The 22718-nt window shown below is 35.1% G+C and overlaps 1 protein-coding gene across 3 annotated transcripts in view; it reads right to left on the bottom strand.

Moving 5' to 3' along the window:
* TBK1 (TANK binding kinase 1) overlaps positions 1–22718 on the bottom strand; it is an 83214-nt gene that overhangs the window by 43503 nt on the left and 16993 nt on the right. For all 3 annotated transcript variants that reach the window (XM_077111300.1, XM_077111301.1, XM_077111303.1), the window contains exons 7-12: positions 16689–16799; positions 13616–13795; positions 11783–11979; positions 11033–11091; positions 10578–10669; positions 8622–8723 (exon numbers count right to left, since the gene is read on the bottom strand). In XM_077111300.1, the coding sequence (XP_076967415.1) occupies positions 8622–8723; positions 10578–10669; positions 11033–11091; positions 11783–11979; positions 13616–13795; positions 16689–16799 (741 nt within the window). The remainder of the gene's footprint in view (positions 1–8621; positions 8724–10577; positions 10670–11032; positions 11092–11782; positions 11980–13615; positions 13796–16688; positions 16800–22718) is intronic.

Raw genomic sequence — 22718 nt, 5'->3', positions numbered from 1 at the left:
GCAGAGCTGCTGGAAAAATAAACAAACAAAAAAACTAAAAGAAAACTGAGGCTTTTTGAGTCAGACAGCACTAAATACTAGAAAAGGACTGAACCTTAAAATAATGAAAGGAGGGAGGCACATAGAGCCTTGGAGATATATAGAGCTATGGTACCAACTTAATATTGATTGACAAATCCAAGGAGCAGGGATCCTGCTCTGAAAGGGGTCCCTCCCCTTTGTTTCTACAACTTAACAGTTCATTAGATAGAACTGGAAGCCGTCTCAGGCACCAGCTATGCCCTAGGCAAGGATGGAATTAAGCTCCTCTGAGAACAAAGTAACTACTCAGGTGAAAGGAGTTAATTTCTTAAAAGGCTGTATCTCCCCCCCCAAAAAGATGGGACCCAGCTCAAGTGGGATCCCTCCCCCAAGGAATGCAGGCCCCATAGACTAGAAAACTGAAGCAATTAAGGCTAACCTACAACCTCTCCTCTGTCTCAACCACTCTCCCAGCAGGGAGAGTCTGCTGAAATTAAAGGCACCACATCACTTTAGGCTGGTAGGAAGCCATGGGCCAATATGAGGCACATGCTGGTTAAGATAGGAAAAGCAGAGTCTAGAGGCTACTTAGGAAAATCTTGCAACCTGCTGGGTCTCACCCTCAAGGGAAAGTGATGCTAGCAACTCTTTGCTCCTGAGAGGTGGGCTAGTCCAGTCAGGGAAATCTGACTGGGGCCTGTAATATCTGAGGAGACTTTCCTCAAAAACAAAAACAAAAAGGCTCCATATAGGCAGGGGAAAAAACAGAAAAACAACAACTGAAAAACTGTGATCAGTTAAACAGAACCTATGAACTGAATGTCAAAGAACAGATAGAGAACAAAGCCATCCTGCAAGAAATCCTAGGTAAAAGAGTGAAAACAACCTCCAGAATAAATTAATGAAAGAAACTGAAGGCCTAGATGCCAGCAAAAAATAACGACTCATGTTAGGAAAATTGAAGATATGGCTTAGTCAAAGAAACAAACCAACAATTCAAATGAGATACAGGAATTGAAACAACTAACTCAGGATGTTTGAACAAACATGGAAAATCTCATCAAAAATCAAATCAACAAGCTGAGGGAGGATATAAAGAAGGCACTGAGTGAACAAAAGAAGAAATCGAAAGTTTGAAAAAACAAATCACAGAACTTATGGAAATGAAAGGCACAGGAGAAGAGATGAAAAAAACAACAACAATGGAAACCTACAACGACAGGTTTGAAGAGGCACAAGAAAGGATTAGTGAACTAGAGGACTGGAAATCAGAAATTCAACATACAAAAGAAAATACAGGGAAAAGAATGGAAAAATATGAGCAGGGTCTTAGGAAATTGAATGACCACATAAAGCGCATGAATATACATGTTATGGGTGTCCCAGAAGGAGAAGAGGAGGAAAAAGGAGGAGAAAGATTAACGGAGGAAATAGTCACTGAAAATTTTCCTCTCTTATGAAAGACATAAAATTACAGATCCAAGAAGTAAAGATCCCAATAGACACACAAGACACACACTAATCAGACTGTCAGATATCAAAGAGAGAGAGAATTTTGAAAGCAGCAAGAAAAGTAATCCATCACATACAAGGGAAACCCAATAAGACTATGTGTGGATTTCTCAGCAGAAACCATGAAGGTGAGAAGGCAGTGGTATGATATATTTAAGATTCTAGAAGAGAAGAACTGCCAACCAAGTATTTTATATCCAGAAAAATTGTCCTTAAAAAATAAGGGGGAGATTAAAACATTTTCAGACAGTCACTGAGAGAATTTGTGACCAAGAGACCGGCTCTGCAAGAAATACTAAAGAAAACACTACAGGCAGATAGGAAAAGGCGGGAGAGAGAGAGGTCTGGACAAGAGTGTAGAAATTTAGACCATCAGTAAAGGTAAAAATAGAAAAAGAATTAGATATGACACATAAAATCCAAAAGGCAACATGGCAGAAGAAAGTACTGCCTTCACAGTAATAACACTAAATGTTAATGGATTAAACACCCAATCAAAAGACACAGATTGGCAAAAAAAGGAATAAAAAACAGGACCCATCTGTATGCTGTCTACAGGAGACTCATTTTAGATCCACAACAAAAATAAGTTGAAAGTGCAAGGCTGGGAAAAGATAGTTCATGCAAACAACAATCAGAAAAGAGGAGTAGCTATACTAATATCTGACAAATTAGACAATGTAATTTGTAAAACAAAAGCGACAAAGGATACTATATGTATTAGTTAGGGTTCTCTAGGGAAACAGAATCAACAGGGAACAGTTGCAAATATAAAATTTATAAAAGTGTCTCCTGTGACCGCGGGAATGCAGAGTTCAAAATCCGCAGGGCAGGCTGTGTAGCCGATGACTCCGATGGAGGGTCTGGACGAACTCCACAGGAGAGGCTTGCCAGCTGATGTAGGAATAGAGCCTGTCTCTTTTGGATCCTCCTTAAAAGGCTTCCCATGATTAGAGTAAGCATCACTCATTGCAGAAGACACTCCCCTTTGGTTGATTACAAATGGAATCAGCTGTGGATGCAGCTGATGTGATCATGATCTAATTCTATGAAATGTCCTCATTGCAACAAAGAGGCAAGCACTTCCCCAACCAGACAAACAGGTACCACAACTTGGCCAAGTTGACACATGACCCTGATCATGACAGTCCATCCCTTGTCAACTTGGCAGCTATACGTATCACCATAAACCATACCCAATTTTCAAATAAAGACAATAAAACATGCATTTTTTCTTTTACCTAATAATACTGTCCTGCATATAACTGGAAACATATTAAATCTCTCCAGAATAGGGCACAAATCCTTGGGCAACATTCATTCTTAAACTTGATATCTTACAACCTAAATAGTATAACATGAACAAAACAGAATTACAGTCCTCGTTTCTGTAACTGATCACGTGGTTGAAGTTCATATTTATCACTACCTTCTTCCACTACCCATTCCATGTTCCCTTTACCCTCAGCAAGCACTTCATCTGGCCGTGGTTCTTTGCCTGGTGGGGTGACCCAAACCGTCATTCCTGAAGTTTTAGAGCCATTGGTAGTCCTGTCTGGATTGGGTTGTTGCATTTTTCCCTTGAATTTAATCATAGGGTATGTAGTACGAAAAGACGCCCTAGGGGATCACCTGTATTCCAAGAAAACTCTTCTTTACCTCCATATGTAGTGGCAGTGCTACTTCTCCCTGATAGTTAGGGTCAATCACCCCAGACAATAATGTAATTCCCTTCTTGGCTTGTTGATCCAGTGGCATAAGCAGCCCAAAGTGACCAGGTTGCAGTCTTAACTTCCAGTTCAGTGGAATCATTGTTGTTTCTCCTGGAGGAAGCACTTTCCGTTTAGGAACTAAAACCTGTAGACCAACAGAGCTCAGGATCGCAGGGACAGGAAACAAAAATTTTCCTAGTGGATCACTAGGGGTAATAGTGAGTGTTGCCACTCCCATTTCCACCCCTTGGTTCCTGGACCCATGGATCCTGGCTACAGGAGAAACATCACCATACAGCAGACGCTGATTCAGAGCATATAATACATAAATAAATGAACTGGCAAACAACAACAACAACAACAAAAAATACAAAGAATCAACAAAACCAAAAGCTGATTCTTTGAGAAAAATCAATAAAATCAGTGGACCCCGTGTTAGTCTGACAAAGGAAAAAAGAGGTCACAAATAAGATCAGAAATGAGTGGGGTGTTTTACCATAGATCTTGAAGAAATTAAAAAAATCATAAGGGAGACTATGAACAACTATAAACTAGATAACCTAGATGAAATGAACAAACTCCTAGAAACCCTTGAGCAACATACACTGACTCAAAAAGAAATAGAACATCTCAACAAACCAATGACAGGGAAAAAGAGCCAATCAATCAGTCTCAAAAATCTTCCTACAAAGAAAAGCCCTGGGCCAGAAGACTTCACAAGGGAATTTTATCAAATATTCTAAAAAGAACTAACACCAATCCTGCTCAAACTCTTCCAAAAAACTGAGAAAAAAGGAACACCACCTAACACATTTTATGAAGCTAACATCATTCTAATATGAAAACCAGAAAAAGCCGCAACAAGAAAGGAAAACTACAGTCAATTTCCCTAGTGAATACAGATGCAAAAATTTTCAACAAAAAACTAGCAAATCGAATCCAATGTCACATTGAAAGAAACATACATCATGCCTAAGTGTAGTTTATACCAGGAATGCAAGGGTGGTTCAACACAAGAAAATCAATCAATGTAGTACAACACATTAACAAATTGAAAGGGAAAAATCACTGATTTTATCGACTGATGCTGAAAAAAGCATTAGAAAAATTCAGCATCCTTTTCTGATACAAACACTTCAAAAGGTGAGAATCCAGGGAAACTTCCTCAATATTATAAAGGGTATATATGAAAAACCCATAGCAGTTTCATACTTAACAGTGAGAGATTGAAAGCATTCCACCTAAGACTGAGAAACAGACAAGGATGCCTATAGTCACCACTATTATAAGTTCTATCTAGAGTGATAAGGCAGGAGAAAGGAATAAAATACATCCACAAAGGAAAAGAAGTAAAACTTTCATTACTTGCAGATGACAGTGGTCACTGGTCAAACAGCATGATACTGGCACAAAACAGAAGTACTGACTGATGGAATTGTATCCAGAGTACGGAAATGGACCACTAAATCTATAGTCAATAGATCTTGAACAAGGCCCCCAAATCCACTGAAGTGGAAAAGAATATTTTTTTTCAGTAAATGGGCATGGGAGAACTGGATATCAATAGCCAAAAGAATGAAAGAGGGCCCCTTCCTTAAATCCTATATAAAAATTAATTCAAAATGGATCAAAGACCTAAATATAGAGCCAGTCCCATGAAATGCTTAGAAGAAAATACAGGGAAACATTTTCAATACTTAGTAATAGGGTATAGCTTCTTAAACTTCTTATCTAAAGCACAAGCAATGAAAGAATAGATAAATGGGAACTCTTCAAGCTCAAAAACTTCTGCACTTCAAAGGACTTGGTCAAAGGTGAAGAGGTAGCCAACTCAATGGGAGAAAATATTTGGAAACACATTTCAGACAAAGGTTTGATATCCTGTCTACAAAAAGAAATTCTATAACTCAACAACAAAAGAATAACCCAACTATAAAATGGGCAAAGGATAAGAACAGACATTTTTTCCAAAGAGCAAATACAAATGACTAAAAAACACATGAAGGAAAAAAAAGGCACATGAAGAGATGTACATCTTTATTAACTACAAGGGAAAGGCAAATCAAGACTACAATGAGATATCACTTCATACATATAAAGATGGCTGCTATTATACAAACAGAAAAGTACAAACGTTGGGGTAGATGTGGAGAAACTGGAACATTTATTCACTGCTGTGGGAATGCATAATGGTACAGCTGCTGTGGAAGACAGTTTGACGTTTCCTCAGAAAATTATGTATCAAGTTGCCCTATGACCTGGCAATATCAATACTTGGTGTATACTCAGAAGAGCTGAAAGCAGTGACACAGACGGACATTTGCACACCAATGTTCACAGTGGCACTATTTACAATTGTCAAAAGATGGAAACAATCCAAATGCCCATCAACAAATAAACTGATAAACAAAATGTAGTATATACATATGACAGAATATTATGCAAGATGAAATGAGGTCCTAAAGCATATGACAACATGGATGAAACTTGAAGTCATAATGATGAGTGAAATACGTCAGACACAAAAGGACAGATACTGTATGATTTTGCTATTACAATTCTGGTAAACTCAGAGGCTTACAATGTAGAATATAGGGGACTCAAAGGTTCACAGAAGCTAGAAATGAGTGAATGATTACTCAATGAGGTTGAACTTAAATGTAAGAGAATGGATGAAAGTGAAGGCAGTTCATTATTGGATTTGTAAGTAGCACTGTCATATTGAATGTGACTAGGACTGAAACGGGTTGTATAGAGTCATGTATCCCACCGAACAACTCTATTACTAAGTTCTTGCATGAACTACTTCAAAGGTTTGACCTTGTACTAAGAGTCAACAATAGGGGGATATAGGGCAAAGACTAATATTGCATGTTATGGCCCATAGTTAACAGGAAGACAGCAACAGTACCACAGCAGTACCAGGGGTAAATAATTGGGGAGGACAAGTGATAAGGGGAGGTTTAGATCTGGTATCTGGTGAGGCTGTTTCTTGTTTCTTCGACTCGTTGGACTAATGAAAATTGTCTAAAATTGAGAGTGATGATAATGGTATATGTATTTGAAGATACTGTAAGACATGGATTGCTTATTTTGGACATTATCCATGATGACCAACAGACAGAGGGGATTTGAGAAGCAGAATGGTTAACTGTGATGCATACACATGATGGAATATTGTGCAGCTACTAAGGGGAACAAAGTCTGAGACACAGAGTGAAGTGAATGAACTTTGGAGACATTGTGTTGTGCGAAATAAGACAGAAACAAAAGAACAAATATGGTATGGTTTTGGGTACCTATGTGACAACTGAGACTCTGGGCTGGAGTTCTGTAGCTCTGAAAGTCAGCATTGTAACATACAATTGTTAAAGTAACCAAAAAAAGAAGTCAGACTTCAATTAGAGATAAAAACAAAGACGATTTAGCTGAGACTAAGGTTAAGTTAGAATATAGGGCAAAGGATTATAGTGTATGTATTACAGAGCTTCATGTACTGTATGAGACCAAAGGCAGAAAGGTTTATCGTGTCTAGATCCTAAATCTTTTGTGACACACAAACTACATCAACTTGCTTGGGTAGCTCATTTAAACAACCCAGTCACATGGAGCCCAGAATGGGAATGAGGCCTTGTAATTCTGTGTAGCTTAATATAATACCTGCATACATCTCAGACTATGGTGGGATGTTAATTAAAAAGTATGGTAGGGGCCACGGTGGCTCAGCAGGCAGTTTTTGCCTGCTATGACGGAGATCCGGGTTCATTTCCCAATGCCTAGCCATGTAAAAAACAAAAGTATGGTAGAGTCCCTTGAAGGACTGGAGAAAAAACACAGAACTACTAAACTTTCACACCTTAGAAACCCCTGGTACTCTCTCAAACACCAAGGACCCTCAAGAAAATAGGTCAAGCCCTTGATTTTGAGGCCTGCCCTTATGAAATTTATTTTTGTAGCAGAGTCTAAGACTACCTAGAGTTATGCCTAAGAGATGCTTCCAGGAAAGCTTTTTTCTTGCTCAGATGCAGCCTCTCTCTAAGCCTAGCTCTGCAAGGAAAATCATTACCCTCCTCTCTATGTGGGACATGACATTCAGTGAGGGAAGTCTCCCTGACAACATGGGACATGACTCCCAGAAATGAGCCAAACCCTGGCACCATGGGTTCGATGATGCCTTCCAGACCAAAAGGGGAAAAGGAAATGTAACAAAATAAGGTATCAGTGGCTAAGAGAGTTCAAATGGAGTTGAGAGGCTATTCTGGAGGCTACTCTTATAGCTACAGCTAGATATTGCTAATTGCCACAGTTTGCCAAACCTCAACCAACATTATTCCTGTTAACCCTAAAGAGCACCCAGGGATCTACCTGAGATTCTGCAAAAGTTTCACGCACTTTTACTTTCAGAAACCTAAAACCTTCAGTTGGTTCCCAGGCCAGATAAGTCCTGAAATCCAGAGGTGTCCATCTCTCCAAGAACATTAATCAGTTCCATCCCCCTATTCCATAATGTCAACACCCTTTTTCAACATGAAAAGGCTAGAATGGGGATAGCCCAAATATCCCTAAGGATTAGGAGAAGGATTAAAGAAGGAGGAGTTAAAACAAAAAATCTAGGATTTAATAAATGAGTATTATTACTAAATCATTATATTGATATTTCTGTTTAATCTCCATGTCTTAGGGCAGCTAGAAAGAAAAACCTGTGGAAATGTAACCCATACCAAACTTTCAAATCTGTTCTATAACTACTTGTTAAAATGTACTTTAAAAATTATTGCTTTTTTTGTGTATATATCTCACAATAAAAAAATTGTTAAAAAAAAAACAAAACAAAATCAACAAACAAACCAGTTTGAGAGGGAAATATATAATAACTTCCCAGTTTTAAAATTAAAAACTGAAACACGAAGCTTTACTCCACATAAACAATATTTTGAATTCTGGCATATGTATTAAGATCATATATGTAAAATATGATGCATAATACTTTAAATGTATAGTCAAAAAAACCAAACACACACCAAAAGGTAGTATTCTAATATCTCTTCCTACCTCCTTTGTTCATTATGGTTTTATATTTTTGGATTTAGTTTCTGCGTTGCAAGGTAGAAGTAAGGTGTTTCTATCTCAGATGGTCTTTTCTTTTTCAAAGGAAGGAGGAAAAGTCACCACAGAGATGGTATTCATTTCTTACAGAGAAACCTGGATATTTTTGCCTTCTAAGGATGTTCCTCACGCTAAATTGTATAAATGATACTTTTTACAATGATTCAATAGAAGTATTTGCATACACTACCCAAGGATAATTAAATAAAATAAACAAATGGAACAATATTTAACATTTTAGCAACTACCAGAAGAAAGTAATCTACTCACACTTTCACAGTTTTTTCAATGTTTCTGATGCAGAAATCCAGTGTGATCACAACTTCTGTTTTCTTATGAACAGTTTCATTATAATCATCTTTAACTAATTCACTAAAAAATAACATTATCAATAGTTTACTTACAGAATTATTTATTTTTGTCTTTGCTATCACTACATTGATATACTACCATCTGAACACATTTCAAAGCATTCTTGATATATTATGAAAGCCAATTAATTCAGTTTTTGAGATACTATATTAAAAGAATCTCTTTGACCCTTATGCATATCTATGGCACTTATATTTCCAAAATCCATTACTATTTATTAGGTAAGCGGTTGAGAAATCTAAAGCATCAAAATTATACTAAGGAATAAAAATTAATCTACTTTCACATGTAAGTCATAGACATTGTTTTATACCCCTAATTTTTACTGCTCATAGCAGATTGCTATCTGATTGATAATTTAAACCAATCAATGCAATCTGTGAAGAAAGAGGAAGACAAAGTAAATAAACATAATTGAGGGGTTTTTGGTTTACAACGGTGGGTCAACAAACCAAAGCCTGAGATCTGTTTTTTATGATCCATGGACTAAAATTGGTATTTACATTTTTAAAGGTTATAAATATGCAATAGTGACTATATGTGGCCTACAAAGACTAAAATATTTACCACCCACCCCTTTAAAGATGTCTGTTGACCCTGTCTACATCAAAGACTTAATTTTCTTAGGACTTATTAAACTAATAAGTAAGAGGAATAAAAGCTTCATGGATCAGTGCCTGGGGTAGATAACAATACGAGAAAATGAAAGTTGTTAGTAACAACAAGTATGAGAACAAATGGAATTGATATTTCTATTTTTCCAGGAACTATTTAAAAAAATAAGGAGGCTTCCTAAGGGAAAAAGAAAAACATAGGCTTTCATACTGGATATGTGAAAACAGAAAAATATTATAAGAATGAATTAATAGATTTCACACAAAGGCAACAGAATAAAAAAAGTGCCTTATTTTTTTCTTTTCCTAGAAGCAGCAGCAGAAGAATAAAAATGATGAAATGCTTCACACATGTTTATACAAGAAGGGATGAATATGAGGGGGGTATACATAAACTGTTACAAGCAGTAAAGCCCAAGGGCACTGGAGAATATACTTTTTAGCATCTCTTGGTCACAAGATAATCACTGTGTACAAAATTCAAAATATCAAAAAGATGTGTAGAACTAGAGGCATAATATTCAAAAAAAGACCCACTTATTCTCTACTTTTATGAGATGGGAAGATGACCTCTATAAATCATGAAAAGAAAAAAACAAGTCAAAATCACAACTATCAACCAAATATTTCCTAGACCCACTTTCAGAGAGAGAATACTTAACTAAATTAATATTCTGACCTAGAATACCTATATTAAATAATTTAGTTAAAAAAAAAAGTTTTAAAATTGCTCGTTAAGGTGAGTGTGTATCACTTCATTTATATAACATGTCCAGAACAGGCAAATCTATAGAGAAAGGAAGTAGGTTAGTGGTTGCAAGAGCTGGGAATGTTTGGAGTTGGGGTGGAAAGACAGAGAGTGGCTGCTAATGGAGATAGGGTTTCTCTTTGCGGTGGTGAAACTGTTCTAAAATTAGATAGTGGTGATATTTCTCACGAGAGTGAAATGACAACCAGGACAAGGTTCTTGGAAGGAATTCATCTGCCATCACAATGTATGGTGTAGTACAAGTTTTAAAATTCAGATACTATTTGTCCTATCTGTTTCACAATGTTATTGTGAGAATCAAAATGAAAAACCAATTGCTAAAATGTTTTGTAAAGTAAATGTGAAACAAATCGTTAAACCCAAGCATCTGACCTTAGTCTGAGGGGATAAAGTGTCAGAAATGTGGTGATTACCAGTTATTTACTGAAGTCTACAAGAAGACCAATTTTTCAATTTTAATCTATTACTTACATTAACCATCGTACTCCCTTTCGCATTAATTCTTGATAAAGCAGTAAGGTACTGGCAATTCTAAAGGCATAACACACAACCCCTGTTATTGCCTAATGAAGAAATATAAAATGTTAATATTTGGTGCTGACTGTAGTAGCGTATAAGTAAAACTTTCACACAAAACTTTTCAAGTTTAAGGTTTTCTCTCAGGTTAATTAGAAACTATCAATTTCTAAAAGCTAAGGGGAGAGACACAGCTACAACAAATATCTTATCCTTAACATTAACTAAACATGCAATGTCTTAATAGAAACAATTTTTTAATAATGAGTTCAAGAAAGGATAGAAAGTAAAGAAAAACACAAACTAAGATAGAAAAGTTAATTAAAAAAATAATCAAATACTTTCTGTTGCTTCTAGTATAAGATAATTTTAATTTAGATATTTGCATAGTATTTCAATTAAGTACTAACCTTAGCCATGCTAGCATCCCCATCTAAGTCATAACGTGGATGTACTTTAGGGAGGGAAACTAAAATATGAAACATATTACATAAGATGAGAAATTTTAAAATTTTAATAAATTTCTGTAGTGTGCATTCCCTAGTTAAAAAATCACTTGAAACAGTAATGCTCATTCCCTAACAAATTACCTCAATATTTTATTAAATATAGTTTTTTACATTAAATATATTTTCTTAAATATATTTCAGCACTGTGATCTCAACACTTCTCTTTAAAACTGAGTCAAATCCCAATGACTCAAACAGGAATTTTAAAATGTGGGTAATTTTTTTTTTTCTACCAATAGGATTAGCATTTTAAAAAGTTTGAAAAATGCAGACTTAATTTTTTTTAGAGTCCAAAGCTTGGCAAAGTGTTTTTAGACACTGGGAACACAATAAGTATTTGTTGAAATTTATGAGAATACAAAAGTTAATTTTGATTGTTAGCAAAATACTAAAAGCAGAGGGCTGTGGTAGAATATCCACAGGCAAACTATTTTACCATTTTATGAAATAAAATATTAAAGTCAAATTATTTGGTCTATGAGGCTATTCAACTACTAGTCTCATTCAACTAATTTATAAAATTTTAATATTTATGAAAGTTTTATATTAATGTCATCATCAATCAACTTTTTGATGAACACACACCTTTTTTACAACTAAAGGATTACCCTATATTGGCTAGTAAGAACAATAAGAATAGTCCCAACTTACTTTTATCATATATTAATCCTACAATGCTCAGAGGTTCCCGGCTTACTACAAAGATAGGATTTTCCTCAGTAGTTTTAGGAAAATGCTGTGCTAATCTTCCAGGTTCTAGAACTAAGCGTCGTCCTTCATAGATAAGTTCTTGATTTGAAGAAATAATTTTGGTTTGTTTATATACCAGCTCATGAAATACAGTAGCACTATATGGGAAAAATCCAAAAGACAACAAATTAGGGAATAAAATGAGCAGTAAAAAGCCTCCCCATTTTTTTTTTAAATGAGGAATACTGCAATATCCATTTCTAAGTGGTGTTTACAAGATTATGGTCAGTCATTATAAACACGTCTTTGTTCATGTAGATACTATAAAGTACATTAAATGGAAAATTCCTTATAACCTTTCTACACAGCAATCAATTGTAAAATGTCTTCAGGTTTGGACACTTGTGCAATACAAAGCATTCTTAATATTTAATAACAGGTAGCTAACATAGCAGAGAGGTTAAGAGCATTGACTCTGGAGTCAGATTTCCTAAGTTCAAATCCCAGCTTTTCTACTTACTTTTTGTATCCCTTTAAGTTAACTTAACTCCTCTGTGCTAAGTCTCTTCATCTATAAAATGAGAATAACCATAGGACCAACTTCACGAATTGCTGTGAGAACAAATGCCTGAAAACAGTACTTGCAACAATACTATATGACGTTTATTAAATAAATTAATAAAGCTAGGTCTTTTCAAAATGATGCCTTGGAGAAAAAGGTAGATTTTCGCCTAAATATATCTATGAAATCTAAGAAACATTTCAGCAGCAATGATACATAACAAAAGGCCTGGTCTGCCACAAGTCTCTGATGTGATTTGGCTTAGGCTTGGTAGGTATTTTCTGTTCAAGTAAGTACCCTTTTAAAATGAAAATAATGACCAACACTTAATCACAACGATTATTTATTCGGCCTATAAAGTAGAAAATATATTATTTTATCTGAGTTATTTTATTCTTTAATCAAGTACTAGTAAAAATCTCTTTTAATGAGTTTTATAAAGAATCCCCACTGCTATTCGAATCTTGTCAAAACAGATACTAAGGCACAAAGAGTAAGTGTAACTTTTTTCTTCATTAAAAAAAAATTTCATTGTAGATTCATATGCAGTTGTATGAAATAACAGAGATATGCCATATACCTTTCATGTGGTTTCTCTCAATGCTTAACTACAGTACAATATCACAACCACGATACTGACATTGATACAATCCACATATCTAATTCATATTTCTCCAGTTTTATTTGTAAACGTGTATATGTATGTATTTAGTTCTATATACTTTGTGTTATGGGTAGATCTGTGGTGTAATATGATATTTTTTATGTAAAACACACACTGATTCAATATTCGTCCAGCACCCACTAAATGTTTTGTCATATATGTAAATAACCATACTGATTATACTTAAAATTTATGCCCTAATATTTTTTAAATGACACCACAGAACTCTTAATAAAATCTGGTCTATTTATTAGTAGATGCTAGTTGTAGTTATGTGATTACATAATCTGAGATAAGGTATAGTAACAAAAGTAGTCTTACAAAACTTGCAGCTTAAGAACAAAACTAATTCAATTGTAAATTTTATCAAATTAGAAAAACCAATCCTTTTACTCCAAAGATAAGTGAAAAGGAATTTAAGAAGCGCTCAAACGTAATTTTCTAAGTATAAAAGTAGTTGCCTTTGGTGAAGCTGAGGTATCTTTTCCTTTTCCTCTCCTACTTTATCAAGATATTTACTATACAACACAACGTGACGACAAAGGAAAAAATCTAAAGAGGTACTTACGTATTATAGCTATGGATATAAATCTTATGAGCTGTCATTTGTTGTAGTGAAAAGACATGAATTGTCATTCGGTGAAGTATATCACTGGTTTCTGCAAAAAACTGGTCAAAACCCCAGCACTTTTCCTGATCTGCCTCGAGGATGTTTGCAAGAACAGGGGTAAGTAGAACTTGCAGACCCCTAAAACAATATTGAAAAAAGTTAAGTGAAGAGTGAATGTATCATATCTTTTCTTGTTACAAAATCATAGTATGTATTGACATATCAAAGGAACTGCTACTACTATTACTGGATTAATAAAAAATTTTACAAATCAGTCAACTTTTCAGAAAGCCAGGTAACTTGTTTAGTATCACTTGCTGATGAATCCGGGGTTAAAGAATTTTTGTTAAACTTAAATTTTCATGATTATTTTCTTTCATTCTCTCATTCTCAAATTTCCTTACTTTTCCCAACATATTATAATACTATACATACATGGCTATCCAAGAGATCATGGGGATAAGATAATGGCTTGATTTTCAGCATCAAAGTCTTTAATGTCCTTTTAATTTGACACTCCAATATGCAATTTTATAATGTTGTATTTATATGCCTTTTTAGTATATTTCTTTAGGATGTAAGATTATTATAATAATATTATAATCAATTATTGCCAATTCAACAAGATAGAGTCTTACTAATAGACTTACAGTTAAAGAAAAATGAATGGAAGGACTTTTCTTTTCCATGCTTTCACCAGATTATAAAGCATGATCAAATAAACTCTCCCTTATATAATTTGAAATAGTCTTAAATAATAAAATCCACCTCACTACTCCCTAACTCTACTACCCTGTCCACTAATGGGCATATAAGAAGCCAGGGTTGGACATTATGATTAATTTGAGGTGGCTGGGTTGTAGCATAAATTAGTTCAATGAGAATCAACACAGAAAGTCCTTGTTAAAACTATGGGTAAAGAAGGTCTTTCTTTCGACTGGACTTTTAAAGCTGTGAGAATTTTAATACGGGAATGCCAGGAAAAAAAGCCAAAGGAAAGTTTTTTCAAAGGAAAGCAAATTTGAATGATAGAAAGAGACCAATTCTTGCTCACAGTCTGAGTGCTCAGACTTAGGGTTTAGAGTCCTATACAGCTGTGAACCTTTTTTTTGGGGGGGGTGGGGGGAAGCATGGACCAGGAATCGAACTCAGGTCTCCCACATGGAAGGTCGCATTCTAGCACTGAACCACCCACATCTGTGAACTTTTAAGTACAAAGTTAACCTAACTCCTTTTTCTCCTAAACCAGCCAGGTTAGGTTTTTCTCACTTGTTATCCAGTCTTGACTAATACATATAAGAAAGAGGATGGTTATCTTTTATGTGGCCCATTACATTTTTGCTAGTTGTTATCATTGCTGATTTGTTGTACTGAAAGTATTTATATTGTTAAAAAAAATCAGAATATATTTTCTGGTAGCTAAGCAATTTTTACAAAAAAATTGGGTACTAAAGACTGATAAGAGAGATAAAGACCTTTTACCCTCCTGAAATACGAAAATCTGTACTTTAGATTGCGAGATTATTCATTCTGATTTTCAACTATACAATTACTAAATAGTAAGTGTTAATTTCCTGAGGGCTTTCAAATTTTTTTTTTTTTTTAACATGGGCAGGCACCAGGAATTGAACCCAGGTCCCTGGCATGGCAGGTGAGAATTCTGCCACTGAGCCACTGTCACACCACACGAGGCCTTTCAATTTTATCATTTTTGCCCAAAATCCCAAAAATGAATATTTCCTAAATCAAACTTCACACATGAAATATACATCTGAATGTGATTAAAAGGGGAAATGTTAGATTGTATATATGGTAACAGAATTAAGAAAAAAATCTATGGAACTGCACAATACAAACAGTGAACCCAGGGTTAAACTATGGACTATAGTTGACAGTACAATTATAAAATTGTGCTATCATCAACTGTAACAAATGATCCACACCAATGCAAGGTGTCAATAATAGATGGTATGAGGGGATCCTAAATCTTGTGCATGATTGTTCTATAAATCCACAACTTCTTTAAAAGAGGAAAAAATCACAAAACATCATTATCGTAATAGCAAATTTCTACTTTCCAACACAATGGATTTCTTCATCAAATTCTAGATGCATTACATAATTTTTTTTTTAAAGGGCAAAAAACTACATTGCTAGAACAGTGGCTTTCAAATTATTTTAGCAGTGGAACTCTCAGTTTAAATGAACTTTCACAGAACCTAATATAAAAAATAAGTGGTATTTTATTAGCTTATTTTATATATTGATTTATATGTTCAAAGACACACAAAAAAGCACCAATGGCTTAAAACAGGGGCTATGCCAGTAAATCATAACCTATGTATGTATTCACTTTTGATTATACAACTACCACTCTCCAGAAAAATGGAAGTCAACTACTGAATAGCTTCTTGATGAGTGTCCTGGGTTTATTTCCAGAAGGAAATCTAAAATAATTTACACTTTACCTTAAATTTATTTCACCTTAATTCTTTCTTTGAGACAATAGGATTCTTACCTGACAATACAATTTTTTTCCTGTCCTGGATGCTAAATTAACGAAGACCCAAACGAACATCTGAAATGCTTGAGAAAGTACTAGACACTATTATTCTTGTCTTTTTTATTTGAGTTCTTTTTTAAAGTAAGGATTATATTAAGCTTCTTGAGTGTTTGTGTTTTTAGAATTCCAATTGAGAAGTTACTCATATATTTATGGTTCTTGTGGTACACCAGTTTGGAGGTCAGTAGAAAATATACCAAGGTCTTGAGTTGGATAGCCATGTTGGACAGAAATCCCAAGACCAGAGACTGGCAATCTCAAAAATACATGCCCTTTGTCATAACAGAGATCTCTGGTGAAATTATTTATATATATCAAAATAATCTTTACATACCACAAAGGCAAAAATCATTCAAAGCATATGGTTTAACATCTATTTAAAAAGAAAAACAAAACAAGACTAAGCTACGTATTTGTGATTTTCGTGAAGATTTCAAACAAGAGGAGAATTAGATACAACATATTTACCTAGAAAGACTACAAGAAACAGGCATGTCTCCACTCCAGTCAATTGGACCATTTTCTGCTTTCTGTACTCCAGATATTGCACCAGAAGGCTTCCCAGTAATTATCTTATACCTTTGGAAGAATAAAAACAGTATAGAATAAGAAGTTCATTACTTATTAATGGGTTTGCAAAAGTATTTCCTCAATTGCACCTACAATTATCTACTAGACGAAACTTTGTGATTGATGTTCACAGGATCCATAAAACAATCAAAATACTCTGAATATGAGTGACTGAAGTAGAATAGTGGTTGTACGAATGTTTTATATATGCCATAATCAATTTTCATTTGGGATCTCAGAGTGCCATATAATAGTATCTTGATGTTCACAACAAAAATATTAATTTTTCCATCTGAAAAAATTGAGCAAACACAAAAAATTATGTCACAGGATGTCTCTTTGAGCACGAAAAAAGCATCTCATCTCTCTTACTGATATTATCCAAAGGCACAGTCAACTGGATTATGAAATTACTGCAGAATGAAATATAGCATTCTTACAAAAGAGAAAGAAAACTACACATAGCACACTATCAGGAAAATTTTCTTTGCATATTGAAAAAATATATATACATATTGAAATAGGTGCATATACCAAACTTTTGAGCCAAACTGAATTTGATTCCTGCTGAAGGTGATAAAAATAAAGATGAACTGAAGATAGAGATGGATAAGGAAGCAAAAGAATATTATAATGATGTACCAATTCAATGAACATTGTCCTTTCAGATTTCAACATTAACCTAAACAAAACCTAAAAGTAGAGAGAAATAAGAGAGGACCTCTTGCCTTTAAGAATACTTTTACCCAGATGAAAATTTAAAACACAATACTGTAGCATTTGAAAGAACTTTATAGATATTATTTCTGGCAGATATTTTTTGGTTTAACATCTAAATAAATGTAATCTGAGCACATCAGTGAACTTTTTTTTTTTTTTTTTTGCTCTTAATTCTGTATTCATTTATTCATTTTCTTCAGGAGTTTAGTAGCTTTTTTTTTTATTAACGAAAAAAAAAGAAATTAACACAACATTTAGAAATCATACCATTCTACATATGCAATCAGTAATTCTTAACATCATCACATAGATGCATGATCATCGTTTCTTAGTACATTTGCATCGGTTTAGAGGAACTAGCAACACAACAGAAAAAGATATAGAATGTTAATATAGAGAAAAGAAATAAAAGTAGTAATAATAGTAAAAAAAACAAACAAACAAAAAAAACCAAAAAAAAACCCTATAGCTCAGATGCAGCTTCATTCAGTGTTTTAACATGATTACTTTACAATTAGGTATTATTGCGCTGTCCATTTTTGAGTTTTTGTATCTAGTCCTGTTGCACAGTCTGTATCCCTTCAGCTCCAATTACCCATTATCTTACCCTGTTTCTAACTCCTGCTGGACTCTGTTACCAATGACATATTTCAAGTTTATTCTCGAATGTCCGTTCACATCAGTGGGACCATACAGTATTTGTCCTTTAGTTTTTGGCTGGATTCACTCAGCATAATATTCTCTAGGTCCATCCATGTTATTACATCAGTGAACTTTTTTTAAAAACTAGAACAAACCAGTACAACTGATTTGGACCTGTTTGCTGCTTTCTCTCTCAGCATAGGCAATCAGGATTACTGACATAAGAGATTTCCAAAATATGGTAAGAATGTTGGTGTTTGTGTGTTGTTACGTTTAATAAATAAAAATAAATAAATAAAATAATATTACCTGTATCTTAAAGCTTTAAATTTTGTGTCATATAAAAGAAAAATGTTTTTGTTAAAAAAAAAAAGATTTCCAGAAGAAGGAAATTAATATGAAAAATAAGTTTCACATTCACATAAGTTCTGACTGCGGAGGAAGAAGTGGAAGTATGTGAGATTAATGTAAGAAAAGAGAAGTGAATAGAATAAGTGGTAGAATTCTTAAAGGAATGCCCACAAATTTTTGGAAAAGTCAAAACTATTTTGATAAAATTTATGCATAAAAGCATTCATAAAACATGCAAGAAAGACATGGAAGGATTTTTTACTAGTAAAGTAAAACAATCATAACTGACTACATTAACCACTACTAAACATTCATTAGAAATCAATGTTTACAAAATGTTCAGTTTCTGTGCAGATAAAGAAATAAATTCTTTTAATGGTGTCTCTGCCTATATGGTGGTCAGACAAAAATCATCAGGTGCTCCTACTTATTTATGAGTTATATGTTTCCTTTGTTAAGGAGCATGATACTTTTATTTAATCCACATTTAGGGTAACAAATGAGTGCTGATATCGCTTTAGAACACTACTAAACAAATAAAAACATTAACAGTGCAAAAAAAAAAAGGGCAGGCCATCATGGCTCAGCAGGCTGAGTTCTCCCCTGCCCTGCTGGAGACCTGGGTTCAATTCCCAATGCCTCCCCTTGCAAAAAAAAAAAAAAAAAAAAAATTAATAGGCATAATATATTTTATTTTAATTTTTATAGACATAATTTTTTTAAAAAAACTTATTTTGAAATAATTTCAAATTTATGGACAGTTGCAAACATAATATAAAATCTATACAAGAAAGAACTCCAACATACTTCCCATCCAGATATTGGGTGGGATCCACCAATGGGATCCACTAACTTTTAACATTCGCCAATATCATTCAATGTATTTATCCATCTATCTTCATCTTACCTACCTACCTTCTAAGCCTTTGAGACTAGGTAGACTACACAGTAGCTATAATTTATATTTTAATGAGAAAAACACAAACTGATTCTCAATCTTGGTTAATGAAGAGATTTTACTTAAAAGGCACTGCTAAAAATTTTCCTTTTAAAAAAGGCACTGCTAAATCTAGCAAATTGTTAAAATTGGTAGATCTGGGTTTCTGGTGAAGGGAGGAGGGGAATATGTTGGAACTTTCTGTATGGATTTGTATAATTTTTGCAACTGTCTTTTAGCTAGAAATTATTTCAAAATAAAAAGTTTAAGAAAGAAAAAAAGCACTGCTATAAAACAGGGTCAAGATGATGTTACACCAAAATTATCAGTACAATTAATGATTTTTTTTTCTCCTGGATATGTACAATGTCCTTGCTGGAAAATATTTAGATATCCAGGTTTTAGCAATAGTTTATGGTTCCATAGGAATTTGTTTTACTTCTTCAAACAAGCGAAAGGAAAACTATGATTCCTCCACAATTTTCTAAGATGAGACTAAAGTAAATGATTGTAATTTTAAAGTTGCATTTATTTCTTTAAGTTATATTGCTTATGAAAGGCAGAGTCAAATATATATAAAGGTCTAAGAAAGATGAAGATCTAAAAGAATGGTTGGACAGATTTAAGGCTGCCAGTGAGTTACATTCACTAAACTAAACAACATTCATAACCTCACAGTTTTACACTTTCGTAGGTTGGCTATTTCTGTTGAAGCATGGTGATTTACTAATTTCTTTTAATATAAAAATAAGTAAGAACAACGTATGAATGAATTTTATAATAAGTTTCACATTCAGAAATGATCTGTTTTCCCCTATTTGGTTACCACAAGTGATTTTTACATATAGTAATTATTTCCTAATAATTATGGCAGTATGCAAACTTATATTGTACTACTAAAATGCATTCTGTCTCTGGCTTGAACCTGCAACACTAGAAGAAAACAAATTTAATAGTATATTACTGCCAGAGACTTTCGGGAAGATGGTAGAACAGGATAGGCTGAGTTCACCCTTACACCATGGAACAACCAGAGAAAGGACAAAAATGACCTAGCAGGAGTTCCAGGGTACCTGACCAGAGAGGGACTTCTACATTATATAGGGAGGATCTTGATAAAAAAGCAGAGAAATTATGATTGAGAAAATGGAGTGAGTTTACTCAGTTGTGACAGTATCTGGGGCAGGCTGTGACATGCAGGCTGGAACAGGTACAGAAGGAGCAGCGCGCTTCCCCACTTCCACACCTCTGCAGCCAGCCTTGCAAGATCTTCTCTCTCAGCTCTGCAGCTGGCAGCTCCTGTGTGGGAACCCAGAAGCCAGGAGTCTTGGTTTACCTATGCACACAGACCTTGCTGCAGTGCACAGTGCCTACTACTCACTGCTGAGGCAGGTCACTGTGGGCACCTGGCTCTGCTGGGGACTGGGGGGCCCTAAAGTCAGGAGGAGGGAGGATTGCAGAGCAGAACCAATCTGACAACTGGCTGGTGAAAAAAACAATGTCTGGGTCCCACTACCTCTATCCTTTCTTCATGCAGTCAGTATTCACAGCGTGCATAGACTGAGCAATGGGAGCTAGGGCGTGAACTGCGCCATATCACCAGGTATTCCGAGGCTGGCTGTGAGCTGGAAAAGTTTAAACTCTCTGCTCCACAGCCTAAGGTCATTCCACACATGAGCCTGGGAATCATCAGACCCATCATGCCCACGAGGAGATTCTCTGTGGAATGTATAGTGTCTACCCCCCAATCCCCAGCCCTGAGGCTGGGAGCTTTCAGTGTGCACAGAGACTTGAGGCCTTGACTAGCTAGGTCACCTAGCTAGGTCCTGGCCCAGCAGCTGACATAGTTGGGGAAAGTCGGACCTGAGGGAAAGAGGTGGCCAAAGAGCGCCATCTGTTGGGAAGACAGGGAAAGTGTCTGGCAAACTGCCTTTCTCCCTAGTCTTTAACAGATCTTCAGTTAGAGTTGCACCTACTGCAAGAGTTCTGGCCTTGATTTGGCAAGGAATTACTGACAAACCAAGTGCAAAGGAAGATCTTAAATGCAAACCCAAGAAAATATAAAATCTTAGACAAGTGAGGGAAATCAACTTTCAAAATTAACCTTATCAAGATAATAAAATGCTGAAAAATCAACAAAAAATCACTACACATATGAAGACGCAAGAAGATATGGGCAAGCCATATTAAAAAGCCAGAGGAGACATAGAATCTGGAACAACTAATCAAAGATGTTCATACAAATCTCCTGTATAATGGGTTGGCTAAAGGCATAAAGGATATCAAGAAGACACTAGAAGAGCATAAGGAAGAATATGAAAGAATAAATAGAAAAATAGCAGATCTTATGGAAACCAAAGATACTGGAGATCAAATTAAAAATATACTAGAGATACACAACAGCAGATCTGAAGGGGCAGAAGAAAGAATAAGAGAGCGAGAGGACAGGACAATTGAATGTGAATGCACAAAAGAACAAATGGTAAAAAAGATGGAAAAATTTAAATTGGATCTTAGGGAAATGATGACAACACAAAGCACACAAATATAAGAAATACTGGTATTACAAGAAGGAGAAAAGGAGAGTAAAGGGCTAGGAAGATTATTTGAGGAGATAATTGGGGCAAACTTTCCAACCCTTATAAAAGACATATATATGCAAATCAAAGAAGCCCAACAAACTTGAAATAGAATAAATCCAAACAGACTCACTCCAAGACACATACTAATCAGACTGTCAAATGCTAAAGAGAAGCAGAAAGTTCTGAAAGCAGCAAGAGAAAAACAATTCACTACACACAAGGTGTCATGGTTAGTTTCATGTGTCAACTCGGCCAAGTGGTGGTACCTGTTTGTCTGGTTGGGCAAGTGCTGGCTTGCGTGTTGCGATAAGGACATTTCATAGAATTAAATCATGATCATGTCAATTACATCCACAGCTGATTACATTTGTCATCAGCCAAAGGGGAGTGTCCTCTGCAATGAGTAATGCTTAATCTGATCACTGGAAGCCTTTTAAGGAGGATTCAGAAGAGACAGGCTCTTCCTGTTTTGGCTGGTGAGCCTCTCCTCTGGAGTTCGTCCAGATCTTCAATCGGAATCGTTGGCTTCACAGCCTGCTCTGCAGATTTTGGACTCTGCGTTCTGGCGGTCACCTGAGACGCTTTTATAAATTTCATATTTGTGAGTGTTCCCTGTTGATTCTGTTTCTCTAGAGAACACTAACTAATACACAAGGGAAGCCATATAAGACTAAGTTCAGACTACTCAACAGGAGG

This window comes from Tamandua tetradactyla, chromosome 7, assembly GCF_023851605.1.
Source record: "Tamandua tetradactyla isolate mTamTet1 chromosome 7, mTamTet1.pri, whole genome shotgun sequence".
NCBI classification, from domain to species: Eukaryota; Metazoa; Chordata; class Mammalia; order Pilosa; family Myrmecophagidae; genus Tamandua; species Tamandua tetradactyla.
This window is presented reverse-complemented; position numbering and strand designations above follow the sequence as displayed.